The sequence below is a fragment of the Convolutriloba macropyga genome, chromosome 5 (genome assembly GCF_964194025.1).
Source record: "Convolutriloba macropyga chromosome 5, txConMacr16.3, whole genome shotgun sequence".
NCBI classification, from domain to species: domain Eukaryota; kingdom Metazoa; phylum Xenacoelomorpha; order Acoela; family Convolutidae; genus Convolutriloba; species Convolutriloba macropyga.
The window spans coordinates 75,604,692-75,624,958 of NC_134472.1; the positions used below are offsets into that span (position 1 = coordinate 75,604,692).

The 20,267-nt window shown below is 36.2% G+C and overlaps 2 protein-coding genes across 3 annotated transcripts in view; both read right to left on the bottom strand.

Annotated features, from left to right (window-relative positions):
* The window catches only part of LOC142339658 (signal peptide peptidase-like), a 144,548-nt gene extending 131,096 nt beyond the window's left edge, over nt 1-13,452 (bottom strand). Inside the window, exon 1 of the mRNA XM_075389854.1 lies at nt 13,437-13,452. The gene's annotated coding sequence lies outside the window, so the exon portion shown is untranslated. The remainder of the gene's footprint in view (nt 1-13,436) is intronic.
* LOC142339657 (sodium leak channel NALCN-like) overlaps nt 1-17,017 on the bottom strand; it is a 93,358-nt gene extending 76,341 nt beyond the window's left edge. For both annotated transcript variants that reach the window (XM_075389853.1, XM_075389852.1), the window contains exons 1-6: nt 16,629-17,017; nt 15,636-15,778; nt 14,674-14,946; nt 4,645-4,743; nt 3,480-3,649; nt 2,826-3,068 (exon numbers count right to left, since the gene is read on the bottom strand). In XM_075389853.1, coding sequence (XP_075245968.1) covers nt 2,826-3,068; nt 3,480-3,649; nt 4,645-4,743; nt 14,674-14,946; nt 15,636-15,778; nt 16,629-16,893 — 1,193 coding nt within the window. In that variant the 5' untranslated portion in view covers nt 16,894-17,017. The remainder of the gene's footprint in view (nt 1-2,825; nt 3,069-3,479; nt 3,650-4,644; nt 4,744-14,673; nt 14,947-15,635; nt 15,779-16,628) is intronic.
* Nucleotides 17,018-20,267: the final 3,250 nt, after the last annotated feature.

Consider the following 20,267-nt stretch of genomic DNA (forward strand, 5'->3'; position numbering starts at 1 on the left):
AGCGAGAAAGCGAATTTTTGTTCAAACGCCGTTTCCTCACTCTACTTTAAAATTAGAGCAAAAAAACTTCACGTCGCAAAACCACTCGCTTTTTTGCTCCACTTTGTGTTAATTTGACTTCAAAATTCATAAAATGTGTGAACAGTTCTTAAATAATAAAACATAGCCTGAAGAAATCAGGAAACGACTCGAAGTGGAAATCTCCTTAAAATTCATCCAACTACCCATCAGACAAAACGCGCCTCCACTAATTTCTGATTATCTTGACACAAAACCATGAAAGTAAAAACAAGAAAATCAAATCTGTTAAATTATAATAAAATTTGATCAAATATTGTCATAAATTGAGATCCCGAAAAAGCTATCTTTGCCCAAATTACTTCATCAAACTAATACCTCTTAAAACCACATATGAGAATTTTTAAAAATACTTGAAGCCAAATCAAGATAAAATAAGATCTTACAAACAACGAATAAAAAACTGGAAAAAGTTAATAATTTTTTTAGTATTACAAAAGCACATAAATCCAAAGAGAAATTCCTTTCAGCCAATAGGGTATCCGCATGATCGCAAAACAATAGGCAAGTTATAATAGACTAAGAAGATTGTCTAAAAAAAACGAAACAAAACGAAAAACTGCAATTAAAAAGTTTCAATTTTTGCCATTTTTTGTCATATTTCTCAACAAAAAAAGCTTCATATCCACTTGTTATCTAAAAATTGCTCAAGGCAAAGGGGTCTTTTTAATACCCATTTGCAACAGTAAAACAAAACAATTGTCAAAAAATCGCAGAAATCAGCCCAAAAATGAGCAAAATACATCAGCAACAAAACCTGCAGAAACCTGCAGAATTAGCGTAGAACTCATATGAATTTCCAGAAACTCTCAAACCACTACCAAAAGCAGCTTAAAATTAAAATGCCGCACGTGAACAAAAAATTTCGCTCGCTTAGACTTTTTTGTTACACACCTCAAGTTCTCGCACTCTATAAAACAGCGATATGAACAAAAAGCCACTCTATTTTGCTCCACATTTTATCTTGTCCAGCCACAAAAACATACCCTGCAGAAAGCCGGAAAATAAGCGCCGTTGATTCCCATGACCAAGATTGGGATTGAAAGAGAAAAAACTAGAAAAAAAATTTAGTACAAACAATTTTAAAGTGCGAACTATTTTGATGTCATTTTAGAGCTGAACGTCCTCCTATTTCGTAATGAGAACACACATGAGCTAGTATCAATACCAATAAGCATTAGAGATGATAAACAAGAAGTAAGTTCGAGAAACGGGCATCCAAAATTGGGCTTTACGGGTTTATCCCATTTCAATTTGATTTCGTTTTTTGATACTAACTCTGTACATTTTGAATTGCTAAAAAACACTTATGGAAGAATGAGAGAAGAGTTAAACTAGCCTAGAGAAGTCAAAAAGATTTCAAGCAAAATAATGAACAAGCTGTGAACTAAGATAAACGAACGAGCGTTTAAATCACAGAAAGCAATAGCTATTAACTAAAATGACTTGCCTTAATTCAAACCTTTTTAGCAGTCAATAAGACCTGTCGGTAATGAGACTAAGTTAGGACGGCAAAGTTGAAAAGAAAAACAATTATTGTCAAAAAACTATTATTGAAAACAATTAGTGTCAAAGACATAGAAAGCACTACATTTGAACAAAAACGATTAAATCAAAAAACCTAACCCGTATTAGCAGCATCAGAAACCTGTCCCCAATGAGATTAAGAGATAAGACATCAAACAACAACAATAAATACTTGCAGAACTCAAATACTCACTCAAAATTTTTGAGAAGTATTATCAAAGTCATAAAAACCACTAGCTATCAACTCGAGCCATTATTTAGGTTCTTTTATGCCTCATTAGCAACCAATCAGACCTGTCATTGATGATACCAAGTGATAAGACAACAGATAATTTCTAAAAAAGGAGGAAAATCTACAATTCATTAATATTTTATGACAACAAATAGTGGCACAGTCATAAAAAGTTTTAGCTGCCCCCTTAATGATTTCAAGCAAAGACAAATAGGCACAATTAGAACACATACGTACCGTCTTAAAAGCACCGCAGGAGAGGAAAGTCTGAAAACAGAAGTCAAATTCACGCACCTTAAAACAAAATATATCTCAAAACCGCCAACTTGTTCAAATACCAATTTCTCACTTCACTTTACAGGTAGTTTGAAGAAAGTCGCGCCTCAAACCTACTCGATTTTTTGCTCCCTCTACTAATTCAGTGTGACCAAAATCACCACTCTAATTTGACTTCTCACTGACATGAAAAAACCGAAAAAAGCGTGAACAGATCTTAAAAAAAAGACAGCGCACCAATACAATTCAAATTCTTTGAATTGTAAAAAAAATTAGAAGCGCTATAATAGCTGGCTGAGAAGCTGAGGCGGCTATTAATCACTCCAAATTTTCTCACGTGTTTCATTTCCTGCAACAAAATTTACTCCAATAAAACTGATTAAAAAAGGACTTCTCCAATACTCCTCGTCGAGTCGTAAAAAAGACAGCACCACAATACAATTCAATTCAATTCTTTGAATTGTAAAAAGGAGAGCGCCTAAATAATAGCCGTCGAGAGGCTGACGGCGGCTATTAAAAAATACAGCACCAATACAATTCAAATTCTTTGGATTGTAAAAAAGGCCAATATTAGCTCCTTTCAGTTATCGCTATCGCAGCTCGTAAAAGACCGATCGGAAACCAATATTCTCCGTAGGTTCATAAAAACACGATGAGACAAATAATAGCCTCGCTATCTCTTCGCGGCTATTAAAAAGGACCAGTAGCAGACCTTAATTGAATTTCTTTGCAGACAAACATAGGCGGACATTGGTATCCGAAGTCTGCCTCTGGATCCGGATTGCAGTGGGTATCCGGTATCATTAGATCATCAATCTGAATATTATCAACTTGAGCTCCCTCTCGCACACAGTGATGGTTGAGAGCCCCGAAGAACTGAACGCCCACTAATCCATACAGAGAGAGGAAGAACAGAAGAAACATCGTGACGTTCCAGACTTGCTTACCCGATCGTCTAATAAAGATACACTTTTTTAACGCAAGTTCAATCAAGTGAGTTCTTCTTTTCAGACAATTTTCTTAACTTAATTTTACACAAATGAATAAGAAGCCACTGCTATATGCATCATATCATCATCTCTAACCTTAATCGGGTCTACTCTAAGGCTATTAGAATGTCCAAACTCTGCTCGTAGAAATTACTCACAAAATTCCCCAGATTTTGAATACAATATACATAACAGTATACAGTATAATTCAAAATACCACAAGAATTAATTACGCTGTCGATACATCACACTTAAATCAAGTGGCTAATCGCTCTGCAACCGATTTCCTATCTTATCAACAAAAATATTGAAGACGCTTAGACATCAGAACGATTTTTCCTGTTTTGATATTGGGGAACTGCAGTAATAATTCCCACCTGAATACTTTGGAGACTTTGTTGTCCTCGGAATTGAATCCGACAGACTTGTTGGCCGTGACTCTGAATGAGAGGTAGTGTCTCAGAGGTCGAAGGATGATGAGGGTTCTGGGCAGCCTCATGATCACTATGGGCGAATAGGGCCGAATCAATTTCACCAGGAACAACCACTGCAAAATATGCATTTCAAACAAACAAATATCGGGTCTTTCCCATTATAGCCCCCCCCCCCCCAATGAAATTATAGCCCCCCTTATCGTATAATTGCCATTATTTGGGTGAGGGGGGTTATAGGTTATCTGACCACTAAGCTGGGGGGGGGGGGGCTATAATGGGAAAGACCCCAAATATCAATACGGTTCTTTAATTTCAAAGTTATTTTACATAATTTGGAGATAAAGTTTCTGGTGTCTATTTTCTAAGTCAAACTCAGTTTGTGTTCGCTAAGGCAGAAAGACGTTATGTCTTGTGGAACATCCGACAAGAAAAAAAACGAAAAGGGGTAACAAATCTCGTGTTGCTAAAACCATTTAGACTTCGAACAAATGCCCTCTCGAATTAGAATTTTGGACGGTAAACCGTTTTTGAATCTTATCGCAGCCAAAATGAAAAGTACCCATTAACAGTTAATTAGGAGCATTTCAGACTCACTTAATATTAAGATTGAATTGTATGAAATTCGTAAATGTTTATTATTATAATTGTACAAATTGAATATTTAGCCTCCTAACGGTTAGACATTTAAATTTATATGTTTCCCTCAGAAAAAAGACAATGTTTCAGATTGCAATTCAAACTGCTGTACTCCGATTATTTAAAGATGAAGAGACATTGAGAATACTGTATATACTCGCATCATTTCGCAATTCGCCGCCAATTGCTGTTCACAGACTGAGCATGCATGCTCACAGAATGTAAGCAGTGCAGACAATTTTCAGTGAGTATGACAGACGTGAGTTTTCATGTTTTAGATAGGAACAGAATGGACTTTCATTTTAGTCTGCTTATAGACTGTTTCAGCACTGGTTAAAATGCATTTTTACTGTTACAGAACTTGGTTACTATGAGACCAAAGTACAGGTTCATCAACACAGGCGCGTCCATTTCTATATTTGATAAAATGCTTCTATAATTAGAATTAGAAAGGTAACATTAGCCATTATACCTGTATGACGAGTGATATCCAGTGCGAGAGAGACATGAATGCATCGAAGATCATCCAGAAGGTGAAGGGGCGTTTTTTACTCTCTCCTATTGACGACTCCTGAAATCATACCAACACAAAATTTTAAAATCTCTAAATTTTTTACTTTTAATACAGAAAACTCATCTATGGAAAATGGGAAATTAATGACGTGGGTATATTAGCCTTTAAAATTCACTAAGTCAATTCTTAATCAACTATTTCAATTAGCCAATTCATAGCCACTGTTGATGCAAAATACAATTCTCAAAAACCAAATTTCCCAAACTATGCGAAACTTTCTTTATTTTGGTCGTATAAATAAAGTATAAATCCATGTTTTCGTATAAACCATCTTTAATATATTGCACTCCTTAGAAGACCTCCAAACGGCTTAGAGTAACCCTAAGTCACCGTAACATTGCCGTTAAAATGTAATTTTAATAGTAAGATAGGTAATTATGATAAAAAACTTCACTCATCTCGATTAGTTGAAGATATGATGCAGACGAAAAGCAGGACAAGAGCAATGAATCGGTGGGGATGACACATTAAAAAGGAGCCACATTGAAAAAAAAAGAAAGGCAAAACGTCAAAACGTAATAATTTCTTTAGAAAAACATCAGAAATCTTACCAAAATCGACTTCCATAAGTTATACTCAAATTACCGTGGGATACCGTTAATCTTATATCATTAAACAGCAATGTGATAGACCCAAAATTTGAACCCCATTCAGAAAACTGAGGAACAAGAAAGTCAAGGAAAGGTGATAGAACAAAATTTCTGAGCAATTTTCAAATAAAAATTCCTACATAAAACGACGCTGCAACAAGTGTTCTCCAACGACCTTTACATGTTGTTCCTGTTTCATCGGTACGAACCACATCAGATACGGCACAGTAAACAAAAATTCAAGAGCAAAGTAAATAGGCCACAAAAATATTTGATTATTTTCTCTTCGCAAAATAGCTATAAAAACTGCAAAGTAATCAATTGGCATAAAAATTATGCAAAAAAACTCAAAACAGAAGAAATAGGGACCTATCTTCAGGACAAAAAAAAAACAAAATTTAAATCAATTAAATCATTTTTCTTAGACAAACAACTTAAAAATAACAACAACCTTATCAAACTCCACCAAAAAGCCACATTAAATATTTAAATACTAAACAGCAACCAAAAAACCCAAGGACAGTCAAAGTAGAGAGAACACTAACTGCTTGAAAGACAAATGCCAAAATGCCAAAAGTAGCTCAAGTTGCATCTATAAAAGCCTACTATACATTCAAAAATTTCAAAAAAATTCCGAACGTACAATTACATATCAGTATGTTTGCTTAGAACTGTTGTGTCGATAAAGTTCAACTTAAGACAAAAAACGAAATTGAAAATCGTAAATGTACGCAAACAATGATTCTGGTTCGTTTTTTAATATGGCAAATTTTTTATACACCAAATGTTTTCGCTCTCTCTCAGAATAATGCACAAATGAATGCCAATCTAACTTTCTGTCGTCAGTTCAATAGGAAACTATTAAACGCTTGTTTTCACGTGCAGTATTGAATTCTATATCCTGTTTCAGTGACACTCCACCAGCTAAAAACGTTAAGACAACGGAATGACTCAAGTAAAATTACACCCTGGCCAATAATTAACTGATAAAACTAATAACTTCATTATTCTATTCTATTTGAAACAACAAACGGACCAAACTAATTATCAAGAAAGAAGCAAATTATGTAGCCATTCTCTTGAATGCTTTCATAAATTGCAACTCGAAAGGCATTGTATATAGTAGATTGTCTGGTATGATATAATTCAGTTCAACAGATGAACATCAAGTGATGGGGATGGCTATCCAAAAATATCTCCTCAGAAAAGGAGAAAAACCGAGTAAATAAAAATTTACAGAAACTGTTTAAAAATCTGCTAAATTTTTAAACAAGAAGTTCCAATAACTGTTCTCAAAGCACGATAAGAAACAGTTCCTGTTCATTCAATTAGCAACCACTGGTGTCCAAACGCACAAGAAACCACGTAATTAGCATGAAGAAAAAAATACCCAAACTGAAGGAATGAGTCATTGATAATATGGGCTATCAAACCTGTTTTCACTTAGTAGAAACATAACTGACTAACGTCGGGCGAATTGCTCTCAAACAAACGGCGAGCGGTCGGCTGCGTCAGTAGCTAGCCACGGCTTAGTGAGGCTAGCCTTCAATTAATTGAAGGGGCGTAAGGTGAGCGCAGCGGGGGTGCAAAATTGGATTGCGGGACCGATAAAGGGGGCGGTGGGTGCGTGGGGTCAGGGATCAATTTCTAAGAACTGCCCTTCACACCATAAGTATACGTCTCCAAAACAGTTTCTGTTAATCGCATACTTGGGAACTAGTGGGCTGAACGGCTCTAAGAGACCCTAATGCAAACTGGGCGCTACCTCTTTATCCCGTTTCTGAAAGTCAAATGGAGGAGACGAAAAATCTCCAAGCAAAAATTGCATATAAAAGACAAACAGGATTCATATATTTGCTACAAATTGCTTTTGAGAGTAAGTAACAATGATTTCCTAAAAAGTGCCTTTTGAGTCATGTATAATATAAACGTTTCTATTAGGACTCATTGTTAATGAGGATCAGAGATGATGACATTACGCCACATAACAGCAGCTGAAGTGCGGCATCAACAAAGAGAGAGAGAGAGAGCGAGAGACACAGAGTGTCTGAGAGAGATGAAATGTGAACGAGACAGAGAAGGAAAGATCCCCTAACCGACAGAGAGAGAAAGAGATAGGAATATTTTACATGATTTACAATATTTTACATCTTTGTTAGCAAAAAAATCAAACAAAAAACGATATAATGAAATAATTAAATTTAACAGAGAAGCCTTCAGATTTCGCAACAACAATGTTCAAAACTATTTTTGGTCTCTGGAGTGATGTCAAGTAACTCATCTGCAAGACGAAAAGTTTCGGTCAGTAATAGTCGTCAAACTCGGAAAAGGACAAAAAATATTGAAAAATTTTGGAAACAATAGCAAATTTTAACAAGATATTGCCAATATGCAAGATAATAATATCTTAGAACAATTTCATTGTCTGAAGAAACTATCTAGTATCCCTGTTTCAAGCCTGAAATAGTTTCACTGGCTCAAAGATCCATATACTTGGCACCTGATAAAAAAATTTATAATTTAATTTTTATCCAAAAATTACCAAAACTGCAGTCATAAAAATATCGATCACTATCACATTAATTTTAGAAACTATGCAGCAGCTATTATCAAACCTTAGAGGAGGTCCCAGGGCTAAAAAACATGAGACAAAATGAAAAGTTTTAAAAATACTAAAAGCTTTTAAAATCTTGAAAAACATTCCATTACATCTATAAACATCTATAAAAACACTAAAATCTTGAAAAACATTCCATTACATCTATAAACTATGCAGTAACATATTATCAAACCCTAGAGGAAGTTCCGTGGCTCCTGAGGCTAGAGAAATCTAAAAAATTTCAAAATTTGAAAAACAGCAAATTATTAAAAAATTTGCTCAAACTTGTGATATTTAATAGCTGTAATTATGACAAACAAAAATTTTCCATCTAAATTATTATCAAACACTAATGAAAGTTTCTGAGCCTTGAGGTTCAAAAAAACCTGAATAATGACCAAATGTCAAAATTGAAAAAAAAAATGGCAAAAATAGTCTAAAAACGCTATAATTCTTGATGTTAAAATCTTGCAAGACTTTCCATTACATCTATCAATTATACATGAACCCATTTTAAAAACTTGGAGGAGATTTCTCGGCTTTTAAGGCATAAAAAACTTTAAAAACGACAAAAATTAAAAAAAAAACTTAAAAGCAAGTTTTATGAAAAAAAATTGCTAAAATTTGTGACATTAAAAATTGAAAAACTATTCCAAGGCCAATGAAAATTTGTCACTAACTGATTATCAAACCCATAAGGAGGTTTTCCTGCCCGTGAATCTGGAAAGAACTGATTAAGGAACAATAAATGTCAAAAAACTTAAAAAACTACACGTTTTGTAAACAAAAAAAGCGCGAAAATTCGTGAAGTTTAAATGTTGAAACCATTCCATTACAATTAGAAACTATGCAGTTACCTTCCATTAAATCCCAGAGGAGGATCCTTGACATCCATGGCTGATGAAACTCCAAAAATGTCAAAAATTTTCAGAAACCTTGAAAAAATGATGCAAATTAGTATAAAATTGCGCTGTTTTAGCGAGTGGTTGTTCGTCAGGAGCTAGACACGGGGGGGGGGGGGTGCACCGGGGCTGATAAAGGGGGGGGGGGCAAATGTGGAGTGGGGGGTAACAGCGCGCGGAGGGTGGGGCAATAGTGGGGGGGTCAACAGTGGAGGGGTCTTCAACCTCTAAGAACCGCCCTTCACACCATAAGTTAAAGTCTCCAAAACAGTTTGAGCTGAACCAGAGCTGAAAAGCTCTATGAGCACTTAATGCTGGCTGGACGCTACTTGTTCATCCCGTTTTTGGGGACGAAAAGTCAAAAGCATCAGACGAAAAATTGGTCAAGCGAAAATTCGCATAAACAGCCGGCAGATTGCCGGAAAATAGCCGCGATAGACGCTTGTGGCCTTCCATGAAATAAAACAACTATAGAAATAACGTAGACCGATCAACCACCAGTCCTTCAATATACCACTAGACTTTTTGGGTTAAAATCGGACTGTCAATTTTATGACAGATACGATCTAAAGTAGTAGTAGTAGTAGTAGTAGTAGTAGTAGTAGTAGTAGTAGTAAAAGACTTGAATTTACCATTGAAGGATTTTTGACAGTACTAGAAAAGATCTTTACAGAAGGTAGCAGTAAAAAATATATATATGAATTAAAGGAAATATTCTAAAATACATTCAACATCTGCAAACGGCACAGCGACATTTGATTGACCATGTACAGGTTCTTGATATATCGTATTTTAAATCACGTAGACTGACGAAGAAACCCTTTAAGAGCGATTTAATATTTGCAGGGGGAAATAAAATGTTTATATCACTAGAATCGTTAAAATCGTTGACCAAAAGAGTTACTCTGTTAAAAAATTTGTTTCAGTGACCGATTTGCGTGAGTATTTAGAAACCAGGTACTGTTTGTTCTCGCTGCGTAAAGATCTGTTCTTCTTCTTAAGAATGAAAAAATTTTCGAACGTAATACAACTCTTTCCTGTAGCGATGGTAGCAAAAAGTTTCAGATCAATGTTTAGAAGCTGGTACGCAATGGGAATCGTATCAGCAGCCAACAATAAATCACTATAGCTCTTTTTACCAAAACACCAACGGAAACATTTTTCGTTAAACTTCTCGAGTAATCGCAAATGAGTTAGACCGGCATGCCAGGCAGGAGAACCATACAGTAACACAGACAAAACACAAGCCGAATACAGGTTGAATTTAACTTTGTTCGGCAAACTGTATGGGACATTGTGTCTGAGGTAATTGAAGTTCTGTTTTGCTTTGTTTAGCTTTGATCGAATGTGAAAGTCCCATCTTAGACAGCTAGTAACTTCAATGCCAAGATCGGTTGTTGATTCCATTTTCCGCAGTTTTTCGTTGTTTGAGAACAAATCACCAGTAGTTTTCTTTGAAATATGGATATAAGAACATTTTGATGCATTGAACTTCAAGCTGTTAGAATTCGACCAATTATACAATCGATTGCTGTCCTCCTGACTGTCACCAAAAACAATTGTTGAAGAGCACACCAACTTGGTATCATCCGCAAAGCAGTAACAATTGGAATTTTTGGGAAGAGACAGCATATCGTCTATATAAACCAAAAACAACAGTGGTCCCAAAACACTTCCTTGGGGAACACCACTACCTATAGATACAATGTCAGAAAGGTTTCCATCGATACAAACTCGTTGCGTTCTATCCGCCAAATATGATCTAATTAAGTTTCTAAACTCGAGGTCTAATCCAAAATAGGCCAGTTTACTAATAAGGGTTGCATGATTGACAGCATCAAATGCTTTACTGAAGTCAAGGTATAGTACAATTTGCTCCCAATTATTGACAAAATTGGCATACAACTCGTCTATGAAGAGAACAAGTTGTGTAATTGTTGAATGACCCTGTTGAAAACCGTGCTGATTAGAATTAATTTTGTGTCGAATCTTCGAATATAAATAAATAAAAATTATTCTCTCAAATACAAGGGAAAGTCGTGGCAGAATAGATATAGGGCGATAATTTTCAGACTTAAAAATAATAATGTCAGACTTTAATCCTTTCTTGTGAATAGGTGTTACATGAGCACATTTCCAGAATAATGGCCAGCAAGTAGTTCGTAAGATAAAGCGAAAGAGAGAATGAACATAAGGTGCAAGCAGTTCCGAACAAGAACTGTAAATAAAAGGTGGAATACCGTCACAAGCCGCAATAGTACCTGTCGGAATATCTCTAAGAAACTCGCATAGCTGAAGACTGTCGAAGCAAATTTCTGACAGGAAAATATCCGAGGTGGTTTCTTGAACGAAGTCAACAGAACCGTTCGAGAGTTCGGAATAGACTGACTTGAAGAAAGAATTGAAGAGGTTAGCCTTGTCGAGAATTGTTTCAGCTTCAGTATCCTTCCAATATACCTTACTTGGTAGACTAGGTCTACCACTAAGCCGCTTCAATAACTTGAACGCATCATTAGTCGAAAAGAATTTGGCAGAACTCAAAAACGAAGCTTTGTCGAGTTCGATAAAATGAGAAACGTCATTTTCAAGTTTTCTGATGGCTAAGCCACTGGCTTTCCGCCTCCTGGCAGTCTCCAATTTGTTGAGATAATGAACGGTTAAGGATGAATAAAAGAAGGGCAAAGAACGCCTCTTTATGCGCTTCAACGCTAAGGAAGAGGACAATGCATTCTGAAAGTTGGATAACCAGAGAGAAGAAAAGCATTGGTTTGAGTTCCCATTTATAGGCGAGTTTGGCAGTCGGCTATCAATGTTAAGAGATTGCAGGAATGCTGTCTCGTCAAAACTGCTCAGCGAATACTCTGATAAAAAGTTATTGCAAGGAATATATTTCGCTGAGTATGTCAAGAGGACGGGTGTATGATCTGAAAGTTTGGAACTTAACAGCTCGTAGTCCCAAGCCTCAGCTTGCGAGACAAATGCTAAGTCCAAAATATTTCCGTGTTTGAGTTGGATTTCGGATAATTTGATCCATCAGGAAATCTTGAGCCAAAAAATCTATTAATATTTGCTCATCGGATCGAGAAGACTTCATGCAGTCCCAATTCACAGAAGGGAAATTGAAGTCACCCAAAATAATCGTATGCAACTCTCCAGAACAATTGTTCACTCTAATTTTCTCAAAGTTAGTCATAACAAAACGTAGTTTTTCTGTGGCTTCCGACATAGATACATAAAACTTGGAGCCTTTCGGAGGTAGATAAACAAGCACTAAACCTAGATATGATGATTCAAATTTAAGCAAGCAACTGATAAAAAGTTCTTCAATTCGGACATCTGAAACCTCGATTGAATTGGAAAGTGAATTACTGATTGCTAAAAGGAGTCCTCCGTGCTGCCTTTCCGGCCTGTTGAACCGTCCTATTACAGTGTATGAAAGCCCACAGAACACAGCCGGATCCGGTACCGAAACATCAAGCCATGTCTCAACAATTCCAATTAGGTCGGGTTGTTTTGCTATCAGTAGCTCAGTCAAGGTGAGGCGTCAACATGACTAAGCTTTGAACGTTAAACATTAGAACCTTTAGATCCAAGCAGTTGCTTGTTTCATTTCGTAGTCATTTTCGTTCAGTCACTCTTCCGTTTCTGATCACAAAGCTCTTGTTAGTGTATTTCTGCTGTAGACTGCGTTTTTCGACGCGCAGTTGATATTGTGCTTCTCGTTCAGATTTCGTTAGGTCCGGGTCTACAAATAAATTTGAGTAAGACTTAGAGTCTTTCAATTTTTTCGCATTTCCTAAAAACTGTTTGCGTTTCAAAACGCTCTTGAACTTCAACAATAAAAGCTGTCGGCTATTTTCAGCGTTCTTCTTTCCGATGCGTAAGGAGTCAAAATCGCCAGAATTGAGTTCTACGCCAATTTCTTGGGCGAGATTCTGTACTAAAACGCTATCGTTTGGAGAATTGGAAGGAACAGAGCCCTTGATAATCAGGTTAAGCTTTTTGTTATCTTGTTCAATTTGCTCTTGCCGGATTTCGCGAGCTATACAAGAGCGAGCTTTGTTCTCTTTCGTGAGATTATCTACCAACACGTTAGCATAGCTTTTTGGGTGGTTCTCTTTCATTGCAGCGCAGAAACCACAGAAAAAAGGTCTGCTGCAATCATAGGTGCTCGGAACACAGACTTTAGCAATAACAGGACAGTCCTCGTTACTGCAGCGGATCTCTTTTTCGGTAAAATTCTCCTTAGCAGTTTGAGCTCGTGTAGGCATGGTAATAATTATCTACTAATCGTACACCTAAGAGGCCGTTTACCACTGTAAACGGTAGCTTAGAAAATAATTGTCTCAATCTAATCGTATACCTATGAATCCGTTTACCACTGTAAACGGTAGCCTAGTAACTCTGACAAATACCAATGAGAGCTGTAGACGATAATCCAATTTTGTTCGTCTGAGGGGAACAACCGAGCCAGATGCCAATTTATTATCATAAACCAGATCACTAAAATCCCTTCGTAGACAAGGGCTAACCAAGAAATAAATGTGGTTCGTCGATCAAATAAACTGAAACTTTACTTATTAAATAGCAAAGATTGCGATTTAATAAGTTTATCACAACAATTAGGCTAAAAGCCCTAAAAGAGCTTTAAAATTGATGTTCGAATATAAAAATTCAAGACTTATATGCACACTGCTCATCTTTAACTAGTAAATGTTCATAAAATTCAAAGTTCTATAAGTGAGCTATGTCATTTTTTTAGTGAGGTAAGTCACGCAATTGACCTAAAAGCAGAAATGAAGACACGTGCAAAAATTTTAACTGCAAAGCAGTAGAAGTCACTTCAGTCATTAAAAAAGTCAATTCCAAGAAGTCAGATTGTACGAATCATCGATGGAGACAACGAACTAAAAAAACCACGATGTCCCCAATAAAAGCCGCTATCGCTTCGCGGCTATTGAAAAAAAGACCGACAGGACTAATATAATTGCTACAAACTTCGTTTGAGAGCAATTAAACAACCCTAACTATGCCATTGAACATAAAAAAAAACATTTTGAAAGTCAGAGTGAGCAGCATAATTAGGCAAAAATAAATTCAGCAAAAAAATTGTTTAAAGAAATGTTGAAAAAATTGAAAAGCTCGAAAAGACCGACATAAAAATCAATTTGAACCAAAAAATGTACCCCCAGACACTAAACTTCTCAGCTTCACAGCAAATTGTGATTGAGAGAATTTTAGATCGCGCGAAACGCAAAAAGTCAAGGGCGTAAAAGTCAAAATTGTAAAGCGAAAATTTTGCATAAAAAAGACACACACGTTTACAATAATTGCTATGAACTTCGTTCAAGAGCAATTAAAAACATGAAATAGTTCAGAAACTGCTAAAAAAAGTGTATAAAACCACAAAATGACCAAACGTAGCTCAAGATAGCATATAAAAGTCTAATATATAATTGAGTCCGTCAAAATTGTTCACAAACGTAGAGTTACTTGTTTGACTTTAGAACTAGTTTACTCGAAAAAGTTAGGTTAAAATTAAAAAAAAAACAGCTAAATAAGCCGCACGTGATCAATCGATCTCTGTTCTCACTACTCTTCATTTCGTTCAGACGCTTGACCTTAATTGCGACACTGACGGTTTTAAATAAACTCCAAAAAATATCGATAAAAAGCCGCTCCACCAGTACTCCTCTTCGAGTCGTAAAAATCGTAGATCATATCTTTGCTAAGAATCGTATAAATTGTGACGAGATCAATAATTTCCTCGCTGCTATTAAAAAAGAGAAAGAACCAATATGATCCTAATTCTTTTGTTAGCCACTTAATAACTCACCCGCTTTGCCGCAAACCGGAACGTGGACAACGTTTCAAGCGAGAACAGTGCAGCCAAGAACACATCAATGGAAAAGAGTGTCCAAAATATGGTCAGATTTGGTTCATACGTCGGAAGCCTCTCTTGGTCCAAAAGGTGTCGCATCTCTTGATAGTTTTCGATGGTTAGCTTTATGGGCTCTGGTGCAATTTTGGTGAATAGCATCTTGGGAGTGTTGATGCAAACTGAGACAAAACTGACAAAACAGCTCGTAAGTAGAAGGCCCTGAATCCACTGAAACAAAGAACTCCCGTATCTAACTTTTCAGTTCTGAATCAGGTTTTTCAGAAACAATTCAGTACTGATTCAGAGTCTGTTCATGTCACATTTTGCTCTGATTCAGACTCTGATTTATTTTCTGATTCAGGCTCTGAATCCACTGAAACAGTGAACTTCCAATTTAAAACCGCGTCGTCATTTGTTTATGCAAGTAAGTCATTAACCCCCCCCCCCCCCCCATATACCATCTTATCCGTTATCATATACCAGTTTTTGGGAAACCTCAAGTTCAAACAACTACTAAATCACTCTTCCATCATTTTAAAGATGCAACTGGAAATTATATATTCCGACCAATATGCAAAACTTTTTGAAGCTCGCGAGACAACATACATATATCACCAGATAAAATTTTTTGCAGGAAGTGCGAAGATTCATGTCAAGAAATAATTTGCATAATAAATTATCTTTCGAATACGAACGTGGCCAGTTGAGAAAATGTACTCCATAGTGTCGTGGAAGCCCAGTAGTCGGTTGGAGAAATTGAGTAACTATTACTTTTATTAAATCATGGCTTAGGTACCGAATCAAATCGTTGTTACTATCACGTGTGTTTATTTCCATTTTCATCATTGTCAATTTTGCGGGAGTTTTTAAAGGCACGATCTTGTTGGTAACACATAGAAAGATGAACAAAAACGTACTTTGATCTCTAGCCACTTGGGGTTGAGAGGACTGATGGCTACAGCATTGGGTTCCAAGCGGTTGTCGTCAAATGCAGCAGCCGCTGCCGCAGCATCTGCAATTGCGTTCACAGTGGGTGACGCCGGAAGACCACTTACACCTCCTACACAAAAAAAAAATAGGTGCTAACATGTTAAAATCCTGATCGAAAGTCAATCCTCTTCTACCCACCGAGGCAAGAGAGAGAGAGAGAGAGAAAGAAAGAAAGAATTCGGTTGACCATAGCCTGACCAATGTTGGCTGCAATGATGGTACCACGTGAAAGTTTCAGACGCAAAACAGTGGCCATAGTCACCAAAAAAAGCAATGCTGCTCATTAAAAGATAAGTCTGAAATGTGGAGAGTAACAAGAAAAAGGGCAGCTGAGAACAGGCTACTGTAGGCCTAATGCTGTTCCACTGCAATTACGCAGGAACCAAAATTATTATTATTATTATTAATTAGTTTCTCGCGATTTAAATGAATGTATCAAATCAATAAAATAATTCAATATAACATTATCAAGACACCCGGAGAGGACAGACAACGGGACAACACAGTCCACAAGATTCTGCCCTTCTAATTAACCACTTTACAACCTTAAACAAAAAATATAAAATTAGTGTATTTTTCTATTTTAAACAGAAAATGGAAGATAAGCGAAATAATCTTCCTTTTTCTTCCTAAAAAACCAAAAATTTTCTTCCTTTTTCTTCCTAAAAAACCAGAAAATTTTCTTCCTTTTTCTTCCTAAAAAAGCAGAAAATTTTCTTCCTTTTTCTTCCTAAAAAAGCAGAAAATTTTCTTCCTTTTTCTTCCTAAAAAAGCAGAAAATGTTATTCCTTTTACTAGAAACGTCGTCTGCCGTATTGTAAAGAACCAATTTATTTAAAGAACCAAAATTCAAAGCGAAGGTTTTTAAAACAAGAGTTTTCCAATACTGTGGTTTTTAAAGGCAAGGCAACATTCAGTACCTGCTACTGGTGATTGGGGTGTGACAGCCAGCGGTTGTCCAGAATTATGAACCTGAGCGCCACCAACGATCCCCTGGCCAAGTAGAGGCAAGGGAGGGTTGGTTGTAGGCGAGGGTGCGGCAGTGCCCGCCGATGACGGAGATGCAGGCCCCGGGCCAATTGGGGAGGGGGTTCCGGCTGTAATTGATGAGAGAGCCGCAGAAGCTGTCATGGGGAGAGAGGAAAGCTGCTGCGCTTGCTGAGGTTGGATCAGTGCTTCCGCCATCGCAACACCTCAACAGCCGATTTTTCTTTTAATACTCTGTGTGCAAAAACCTTACATTTTCAGTTCTCTTTTATTTCAATCGGCAGTACTAATCATGGCCCAATCTGAAAGCCAAATTATAAGCTGAAACATATCGCTTTTGAAAATAAAAAAAGATCCAGAACACTAGAAAACAGTCAACAGCCAGCCGAAAATAGCTGCAAAAGGCTTGCTTGCCTGTTGCGCAAAATAGAACGCAATAAATGAGTTGAATCCGAGTTCTAAAGAGCAGAAATCATTATGTGTCGTATTATCAAAAACTAATCTAAGTAAACAACCTAAAATAACCATCGCACATGCCACAGCATTTGATTGAAGTAGAATGGAGTGAACAGAATTTCATTTTTCTGCGATAGCGAGTGAAAAAAGTAAACGAAGGTCCACATAAAATAGTCGAAAAACTCCATCCACTCAGTAAAAAACATGGCCAATTTCATTTTTAACTGCTGCGACCAACGCTAAAAAAATTATTTTGCTAGATAAAAGAAGAAGACACTTTAATTTAGCACTGTAATCGTTGAAAGCATGAAGCTATCAAGGCTAACGTGTGTAATTAAAAACAATAAATCACAACAAAATTATGGTATAAAAAATGTTCAGATTTTCACTGTGAATTTCATAACGATCAAACCAATTGAAACTCACGCCACGAAAAAGGATATGAACAAAAAAAACCGGGACGCAAATTATCTCTCACATAAATTAACTAGTTGTATCATCCTAAGATTCAAAAAGAAAGTCTCCACATAAAGCATTCTCTGAATCTACATCCTTTTACTTGACAAACTTATAAGATTCCTCAAGCCCCAGTTTGTCTCATGCATTTGAGGAATCTCTCCAGTAACAGTTGCGGAAAGTGCGCAAACATTATGCAAACTAAAAACAGCTGAGTAAGAAACAAAAACTGCATCACGTAAATAACGGCATCACTCCAGCAAAAAAACGACTTCCTTTACAGAACATAGCCGGCAGATTGCCGGAATAGCTGCGAAAGAATAGACCTGCATGCCATATATTAAAGATAGAAACAGATAAAGATCTAAATTGAAAAAAAAAATTCGACGCCTCTCAAAAAACCAGGCTACAAAACATTCAGAGATAAATTAATAACGCTTGTTAAAATTCATTCCACAGAAGCCTCTTATTAGGGTCCTTTACTGCACATAGGAGTTCCTTTGACCTTAAACAAATTCAAATTAAACTTAAGTTTTTAAGTGCAAAAGTCATTTTATAGAGGAAAAACTCATTCAGAAAATTTTTTCAGCTTTGCTGTGTGAACAAATGTAAAACGAAAAAAGAGCGTCAGACGACGAAACAAAAAAACATAGCAGGACAAGTCCTGACGTACAATTCAAAGAATTTTCATTGACTAAACAGAAAACTAGACCTAGAACGGACTATGAATGGTTTGGAAAAACCATTTAGAAAAAAATCCGATCCAAAAAATCGAAAAAACAGTAAGAATCAAAGTGAAATTGCCGCATGTGAACAAAAAAAACCACTACCGATAAAGCGAATTTTTGTTCAAACACCGTATTCTCACTCTACTTTAAAATTAGAGCGAAAAAATTTCACGCCGCAAAACCACTCGCTTTTTCGCTCCATTTCCTGTTTCGGCGTGACCAAAATCACTACTCCAATTTGACTTCAAAAATCATGAAAATGTGTGAACAGACCTTAAAAAAAACATAGCAGGACAAGTCCTGACGTACAATTCAAAGAATTTTCATTGACTAAACAGAAAAACTAGACTTAGAATGGACTAGGAGTGAATTGAGAAAACCGTTTTTTAAAAAATCAGATAAAAAAATACGAATAAAAACAGAAAATCAATGTCAAAATGCCGCATGTGAACAAAAAAACCACTAGCAAGAAATTAAAATTTAATTCAAACAAAAAAATTAGGCCTAGAATGAGCTGTGAATGGATTGGGAAAACCATTTAGAAAAAATCCGATCCAAAAAATCGAAAAAAACAGTAAAAATCAGAGTGAAATTGACGCATGTGAACAAAAAATCACTACCGAGAAACCGAATTTTTGTTCAAACACCGTTTTCTCACTCTACTTTAAAATTAGAGCGAAAAAAATTCACGCCGCAAAACCACTCGCTTTTTCGCTCCTTTTCCTGTTTCGGCGTGACCAAAATCACTACTCCAATTTGACTTCAAAAATCATGAAAATATGTGAACAGATCTTTAAAAAAAAACATAGCCGGCAGATTGCCGGAATAGCTGCGAAAGAATAGACCTGCGTGCCATAATAGAGATAGAAACAGATACAGATCTAAATTGAAAAATCGACGCCGCTCAAAAAAACAAGGTAAAAAACATTTAGCGATAAATTAATAAAGCTTGTTAAAATTCATTCCGCAGAAGGCTCTTATTAGGGACCTTTACTGCACAAATGAGTTCCTTTGACCTTAAACAAATTGAAATTAAACTTAAGTTTTAAAGTGCAAAAGTCATTTTATTGAGTGAGGTAAGTCACGTATGATCAAAATCTAATCACGCAAATAACCTAAAACATTTTGCTAAAGCGAGTGAGAAATGACGTCACGCGCGCAAATGCCGTTAGCGAGAGGAAGAAGTCATTCAGAAAATTTGACTTTTTCAGCTTTGCTGTGTGAACAAATGTAAAACGAAAAAAGAGCGTCAGACGACGAAACAAAAAAAAAAAACCAAGAGCACCGCAATATAGCTTCGCTCAGCTTACAGCTTCGCAGCTATAAAAAAGACAGCGCCCCAATACAATTCAAATTCTTTGAATTGTAAAAAAAAGACAGCGCCCCAATACAATTCAAATTCTTTGAATTGTAAAAATATAGCAATATAGCTATGCTCAGCTTACAGCTTCGCAGCTATAAAAACTAGACGAAGATCAGAAGGAAGCGCAGATCCGCTCGAATTCAAATTCTTTATAACTCTCTCGCGAAAACAATTAAAAATATAGCAGATTTTGAGAAAAATCCTCTGAATAAAATGCTACACTCTATTTTGGTAACTTTGCTATTGATACTGTTTGTTTTAATAAACATATTATTCTGCCAGACTTCTTAACCAAAAACAAAGGAAACACTTTCTTCTCATTGTCCACGGCCTTTTCATCACTAATTACAAACATTTCAGCTTTTTTCTTACTTTTTAGCAAACAACTGTAAAAGTAAAAGGATTTCAGTTTAGCATTTCCTTGATATAGCATTTCCTGGGATAACTTTGGCTACTGGTTTTTATGTGAAACGCTTGATCAAAAATTACTACACAAATGTATAGAACTATGTATGATGATAGAAATTGAACAGCTCTGAAACAGTGGTCAAACAATCAAAATTCCTGCT